The sequence below is a fragment of the Nannochloropsis gaditana genome, assembly GCF_000240725.1.
Source record: "Nannochloropsis gaditana CCMP526 unplaced genomic scaffold scaffold132, whole genome shotgun sequence".
Taxonomy (NCBI): domain Eukaryota; class Eustigmatophyceae; order Eustigmatales; family Monodopsidaceae; genus Microchloropsis; species Microchloropsis gaditana.
Genome location: NW_005803821.1, coordinates 1 through 7,980, shown reverse-complemented (window position 1 = coordinate 7,980; position 7,980 = coordinate 1). Strand labels below are relative to the sequence as shown.

General features: G+C 46.6%; 1 protein-coding gene across 1 annotated transcript; it reads right to left on the bottom strand.

Annotated features, from left to right (window-relative positions):
* Window positions 1-234: 234 nt before the first annotated feature.
* On the bottom strand, window positions 235-1,661 carry MBD4 (methyl-CpG-binding domain protein 4; the record flags this gene model as incomplete). The annotated part of the gene is made up of 1 exon (XM_005855689.1): window positions 235-1,661. A coding segment is annotated over exon 1 (1,396 nt), but the record flags the coding sequence as incomplete, so codon positions are not given.
* Between the last annotated feature and the right edge of the window lie 6,319 nt (window positions 1,662-7,980).

Below are 7,980 nucleotides of genomic sequence, written 5' to 3'. Positions count from 1 at the left end.
GTGACAAAGCCAGCCTTTTCTTGCCAGCTTACCATCGCTGAGCGCCTGAATACAGCGGCGAGAATTTGAAGTTAGTTCGTCACTCTTGACCGATGACCCTTTCGAGGACATTACTCTCGCGTTATACATGACTTCGACGTTTAAAAACAATATCGGATGCTTATTCCCCTCTTGTAACCCTAGCCGCTCTTCCCTCCTGAAGTCGACATACCTGATCAGTCACCAGCGTTGGTCCCCCCACCCCGTCCGCTTCCGCGAGGTACAACACGCAAGAGACCAGAGGATGCCGCACGAAGCCCTTTCCCTCATCCAGAGAATCAAAATGAAGCTGGTGGCCTTCTGCGTGACGCCGGCAGTGCGCCCACCATTCTGCTGTCAGGGACAAATCGGAGGAACAAGAGGACAGAGCAGAGCAGGCAGGCGATGAAAAGAGATGCGGGAAAGCCTCACGCGCGAGAGGGAGCAGATGATCGCGGACCACGGCCTCGACCGCCATACTCGGGGGCAGAGGGGAGGACGATGAGGATGACGTCGGGTCGCCCACACTCTTCAAGGACAAGGGGAGGAGGTAGGAAAAGTACCCTCTGTCGCGCCGAAAGTAGCCGTGCTCCTCCCAGAAAGGGGCGCGTGGGCCGAAGAGTCGCTGCATTGCTAGCAAGGCAGCGGGAGGCAGTACATGGTCGTATACGCGGAGAAAGCTGCCAGCGGAAGGAGAGAGGGGGGCGGGATCTGAGGCCTCTAGCGATTGAGAGGGAGGGTAGGCCAGGACGCGGGAGGCCAAGCGGTGGGTGAAGCCGAGCTGCCGCAAGACGTGGTTGGCTCTGTGACTTCGAGTCCCGGTTTGCATCCATAAGAGCGCAAGGGCCTCTTTGGCCTTCCGCTGGCAAGGCTGGCTCTCTTGATCGGACGCTTCGACGGCGCCTCCTGAGTCATAACCCCAAATGTTGCTCGCTTCAAGTCCCTCTCTTTCTTCTTCGAAGGCCTCGCGGCTTTCAGGAAACATTGTGCCTTCTCTCCTCGCATCTACTCTTTCCTTTCGCGCCTCCCCCTCATCCATGTCGGTATCCCGTTCGCTCTCATGTCTGACCCTTCGTCCTTCATTGTCGCTTGCCCTTCCTCTCCGCTGGTCCTCCTCTGTTCTTCCCCCCACCCACTTCTCATCTACGCCACTAGCCAGTCGCAAAAGCTCCTCAACATACATTAAATCCTCCTTTCCTACAGCGTCCAGCTTGAGAATACAAGCCAGCTCGTAAGCGGCATCCAGGTTGCCCTGGTCTGCATGCACCGCAGATTCATAAAGCTTTCGAGAGGAACGTCGCTGGTCGTTGTGTTGAATCTCGTGCAGGCGGGCCAAAACAGTACTTGCCGTGGAAATTACAGTCTTACTTTCGTCATCAAAATAGATTCGGGCACGGTGAATACAGTCGCGCAATAACTGCGTAACACTTTCTGTATCCTTAGCCTCCCCTCCAGATATCAAGTCCAAGGCCTTTGCGAGCTTCTGGCGTGCGATCGAGGTGGCCGCTCCAGATGAGGCAGGAGAGTGAGGGGCGGAGAATTTAAATTCCTTCGATGCGATAGGCGGAGGTTGCAGCGACAGTGAGAAAGAGCGTGGACGTTTTCCAATCATTTAATCAAGGTCGTGCGCCCTGCAAAACCTGACCAAGTTAAAATTAAAGAGGTGATGTGAGCTATGTATACGTGAGGTACGAGCCTTCTTCGCCACAGGACATTTCATACAAGAAATGTATCCGATTCCCTGTCCCTCACGGGACGCCAAGTTCATGAGGCTCATCACCCTAACAGCATGCAAAAAGCCTGATAGCGTCTTTATATTTTCATTCGCCTGCAGACAACAAGTTCTTTAATATTCCACGCGCTGCAAAGGACAAATTTGTGGTTTGTCGAGCGTGGTGCGCATTGTCCGTGCAAAAGGTTACGCGAGCAAAGCTCGGACGCCTTTCAACCGAGCTCTTTGGCTCTTTCGCGGAGTTTTTCTTCGTCCACATCAATATTGATCCGATTTTTAGCCAGATCTACTTTTATTGGCCAGTTTTAAATGAATTTTCTACTCACGTAGAGTGTGGCGCTATGAAAGACGACTCTATACCTGTTTTTGGCTAAAGCTTGTATTTTGAAGAAATATACTGAGCTCAATTTTGAGGTGTCTTCTCCCTCCTCAAAAAGTTGGCTGTCTCGAAAAATGCTTGTAAAGCGCACCAGCCTACTTCGTAGTGGATACAATGCGTGATAGTTTACCGATGATAAACTGTAATGGTATATCTTTAACATTCGTCACGCTAAGTGCGTCGATTGGCTGGACGAGGACCTGTACTCCACCATGGGAGCGTATCCGGTGGCCGAATTAAGGTACGGGGACTCCCTTACCAAGCATAGAAAGCGCTCTCCTAGAAAGGACGCTCGTTCTTAATAGCAACTTACTCTTTCTTTGTTTGTTATTACTACTATACGCGTCCAAGTGGTCATAGATATGTCAGGGGTCGTGACAAGGACTGGGAGGAGTTCCTCTCCACCGAGGAATGAGCTCAACAATTTAACGTGGATTTAATGAAATTAGCACACATGTTACAAGGGCCCATCGTGAAATTTCATTTATTCGGATGTTGAAGTACGTCAATGTGCTCTGGCATTGTCATACATGGGCTTTCGACCTAAGTTGACCGAGGAACACGGCACATGCATTGGACAGTCGATCGAATTGTACCTTAGCAATGACTCTCGTACCTTGATGACCGAGTTCCTGTTTTCCCATTCAATTGTAACAATATTAACATCAAATTCAACGTTGAAAGAGGGGGTCGAGTCGACGATTTATGGTTGGAGGTCGACCCGGGCGATCTGGCGTTTTAGAGTTATTTACAGCAAGTCCGTGACCCCTTATAATATTTGATTGTTCAGGAACGGCGGCCAATGAAACGATGGTCAGCATGACTCATGTATGCGAATGACACAGCCTCGCTCGAGCGGGCTTGTCCAAAAGTTTGTGGGAGTTCGAAGGGGAGCCTACAGCGAAATGGACGGACACTGCAGGCGCTTTGGGGCGGATCTCAGGGCAAAAACGCATTCAAGAGTACCAAAAACGCATTTTTCAATCGAAGGATAAGGGTTCGCATCATTTGACGGGTCTCTCCTACTAGCTCAAGCGTCATTAATTGAAGGAGTCGACCGATGCGTGGTGATCCTCATTGGTGACCCCTAGTAGGGATAACGGCCGCAGTTGGCGTAACGGATCTAAGTGCACGGGTCCTCGTCGGACGGGCAGCAAAAATGATTCGTGTATGTAAGCCACAGAAGAGTGGCAGAATTGAAATACTGACTCTGAATAATTCCTGTTTAGAAGTTATCTACGTAATATGTCCTGCTGAGCTTAAATCAGGTCGTCGATTTCATCTATGTCTTCATATAGACGTGTGCATATGATACATGTCCTGGTGAGATTTTAGCAGGTTGTCGATACCAAACCTCATATATGTGTACATATCTATATGTATAAACATGTATGAGCAAATGTCTATATGACGTCTTTTGATGTTCTTTCGTCAGGTTTTCGATAGTCTACTTCGTCTTCGAAACTCATAAGTGCTACGCTTGAGACTTTTGAGTACAAGACACAAGAAAGAGAAATGCAACCAACCAGCCTCTTCTTGTCTGATATATCATGCATGCCTTTTTTGTCTATATCAAATAAAATAGATATACTCCACGCGTCCTGGCGGAAAGACAAGAAAAGCGCCATGATGCCACGGAAACGACAATCAGCCTCGGATCTGGTTGGCTCAAGACTCTGTATAAGAAAGAAATCTTTCAGACAAAAAATCATGGCCATGCTTATTTGTAGCCTACTTTTATTAGGAATTGCTAGTCGTTTGCTCATTCCCCACGCCCAAACGCCGCCGTTCTCATTCAAGAGCATGACAATTTTCTCGAATACGCCAACCAACGAGAGTGCAAGCAGGATAAATGAACAATACATGAAATGTAAAGCAAGAGATCTTGGATACCAATCCATGGATTGTCCTAGGTGGGAGGGATCGGCAGACAATTCGCTAGTCTCAAATGAGCTCGTGGATTACCGCGTGCGTTATCTATGGAAAAAACAACACCCTTCAGATTGTAGTAAGGTGAACTATCAATTGCAAAAGGTTGTCGACAACGGACTGGGATTTGGAGCAATGATGCACGGCTATTATTTAGGCCCTTTCATGGCCGCGATACGATCCGACCGTGTATTCATTCGTGATAAAGATTTTTTTACATATTCTGGATGTAATAACAAAACCTGGTCCTGCTATTTTGAGCCGATCACCAACTGCTCCTACGAAACTGATGTCTTACCTATCCTGGAGAGTCATCCAAATGCTCAGAAAGAGTGGAACGACTGGAAAAATGACACGCATAGGGTGGTCCAGACAGATAATTGGAAGCCCTCTGGACATTATCCGCCCTATCGGTAAGTAGTAATTTTGAGATGCATATACGAGAAACTCTTTCTCAGAGGCCTTGGCAATCAAGCTTTCCCAATACAAAATCCTGTCTTACGAAAATTCTTCCCGCTGTTTCACCAGAGGATTTGACGATTTTTTCAACCCTCATGGCCACGAGGAACTTGAAGTTGGCGCATTTTTGTACCTGATGCGCCTCAACACCCGCACCCAGCAAGAGGTGGAGCAAACATTACGTGAGACCATCCCGTGTGATCTTGATCCTCGTCGCACGATATCGCTACCCATCCGTGCATCCGATAAATGTATTGGAGAATATCATCTTGAATCCGGACTACCGGTACGTCGGAAGCAAAGCATGCGAGTAATTTGGGCACAACTCGTCATGCAATGTTTCACATTTCATTGCTTACTGAGTTGACGGCCCTCACCCACAAAACAATGCCCAAACATGACCAGGGTGAATCGTCTTGTCCAGATTTCAACACTTACATGGAATTATGTGAGATTATTCGCGAGAATGATCCCATGGTCGACACGATTATTCTCACGTCAGAGGATGCCCGCTTTATCGAGCCGCGACACGCATACACGACAACCCGAGGGAATCGAAAGCCATGGCGATTTATCTTAAATTCTAGGGACGTGATGCAAGGCGGGGGGACAATGAAAGTGATCACTAATAACACAGTTCACGAAGTCTTCATGTCTTTTTTCACGACAATGCAAATGCAGGTCAGTAAAACACCCTTCAAGGCCTTTTCATACATCCCTTCAACGGATCTAGGGCTTTAAAACATTTTTTTTAAAATTAAAGGATCTAACAATCTATAAATCCTCACATTCCTCGCAACCCCGTCTTACGTAGCTAAGAGGGAGATACTTCATACTGAACTGCTCTTCAAAGTTCCATACCATGATTCGATATTTAGTTATGGGTGGAGGCTGTGGATTTGTTCAGAAGCCGATCATTATTTGTATGGACGAGCAAGCAAGTCAATTCCAGATCTGTACTAAGCACCCTCAACAAAAATATGAAAGATGTATGGATGCAAAGTTGCCGGAGGATGAACGGATACGAGTCCAAAACGAGAGAGAAGCTAAGAAGTTAGAAGAACAGCAGCGAAAAGATGACGACCAGAAAAAAAAACAACAACAAAAAGATCAGCCAGCAGCCAAAGAATCGAATCCGGCAGCATCTCTTGAGGAGCCAGTCAAAAGAGTCAACACAGCATCAGATAGTACAACCCATGAAGTCAAGAAGACTACATTGGGAGAACATGTCAAACGACGCCTGAGCTTAGATTTAAAAATGATAGATACTCTACGATAAAATTTGAACAACGAAGGATTTTATGTAGAATGCAAGGCTGTCTTTCCAGGTATTTACTCCTTGAAAACTTACAGTAGGGCTGATCTTTTCACAGCGTCAGGTAGTAGTACGAGTCAAGTAGAACATCTCATCCTTTAAACTATCGTTTAGAAGGTCAACTCTTCAGTGTAGGAAACAGTGTCCCTTTAGGGATTATTTTGTAGCATAAATAACTAGCCTTCCTTCAAGCCCGTAAAAGAACGACTTAAAAAACTTGTCAGGATAAGATTCGTTCTCCTCTTCCTAAGCGCACCTATTCTAAATTAAGCTAAGACTGGCTTTCACGTTAGAAACTTCACCTAAATCGGGCAAAGAGGGATAGGTCACAAGAAGTGTGGAGATCCAGTGTTCTTTAGCGTGCCCTCGGACGCGCAGGAGGGACAGAGGGCTGTCGTGCAATGCGTACACAAATGAGTGGGCGGGAGATAGGGGAAGGACAGAAGAGTTGAGTGAAAAGCGCCGAAGTGAAAAAAGGCGTAACCGATGACAGAGCGCATTTAACCCCCTCAAGGCTTAGGGTATTCATTTCCGATCAGTAGTATCTATCTGTGAGTTTCCAAGCTCTCCGAGTAAGACTTGTATCTTCATCCAGATCGAGTCTCTCACTCGATGTACAAGAATTTCCGCTGAAGAAGTAGATCTGAACACTGCGATCCTCTGCTGTTGGTTTTGGCTCGCCAATGTCAGCAGCGGGATGATCAAGGTGTTGATCATGCTCTTTTCGTTGTTCTTGCTGCTTCTGCGACATTCAGGTAGGCGAGTTGGCTCCCTCCCATGCGTGGGCCCGGGTCGATCGGAGAGTATGGCTTCGGGTCGCGCTCCTCGTTGCTCTCTCGCTGCATACGAAAGAAATGGGATGTTGACATAAGTCAGAGAAAATTGCCAGGTTCTCATGCAAGAAAGTGGCGTGAAAGACGACGAAGAGTGGTTGTTTGGCTTGAGCGCCCCTCTACTGCAGCACGAAACTGTCGAAGCCGACCTGAGGGCGCACGGTCATCAACTTTCGCTGTGCACTTTTGGTCGCCCTACACAACAGACGGAGGATGTTACCACCTTGGTCATCAAATATGGCTGTGCACATTTGGTCGCCCCACATGTCGAACGGAGGATGTCAACATAAGGCGACCTGGATGTGTGGGTCGACCAAAAGTGAATAGCCAAAGTTGGTGACCTAGAAAAGACCGTTAACGATTGGGACGATTGTTATTCCTCGATTGTCAAATCCAGTAGTAGCTACCTTCGTACTTGAACGGTACTAAAATTTACTAAAAGACGATTTAAGTGTAAGCATACGTGCTGTAGTTAGATGCACTCGATGTTATTGAATTCAAGGTGTCATCCTCTAGATAACTCGCTATAAAGCGTCCATTTTATACATAGCCGTCCTGCCTTAACACGGGCGTGCCCCGTATACCTCACCTCAGAATGATGGAGATTATTCAATAATGATTCAAAGCATTCACAAAATAATAATCCGACTTATGCATGTTAGCGCTGCTGGTTGATCGTATTCTATGAATACTTGACGGGTGATCTCTGTCGCTCTCTTGTTTTTCACGCCATCGCCAACATGATTCTTACCAAGTGAAAATTGCTCGAAATATAGCAAAAGTAGTCTGACGTGCTCACAAGCTCACACGACCCCTAAAGAGAGAATAAGAATCAGTGTCATACAGACAACTGTTTCCATCAATACGGAATTGATGACGAGATTTCTACACTCGTGGATTATCTGTACTTTGCAGGTACGCCAGTCCAGGTTCGTTTGTATGGCACATGTCACTGATTTACAGGGAGCCTACAATTTGGTGACAGCTTTTCCCCATAGTTATATCATTTTACAAGTTTGGAGATATGTTGCAATAAATTATGGAGGAACTGAAAAGAAGGAACTTTCCAGCTTGTAAGTATAGACACAGAGGCTGATTTTGAAATGACGGCGATAATTGCAAATTAGAATGGTTTTCTGAAACTTTCACAAGTCGAATGTGTGTAGCATCTACTTCAGGATCCCAATCATATCAACAGATTGTATTTTTGATGATTAAATATGCTTTGGGACCTAAATGAGGCCCCACTGGTGAAAAGAGGTGCTGCAAAGCATTCCATGTGTGTTTCACGTGTTTATTTTTAAACGGTCGCTTT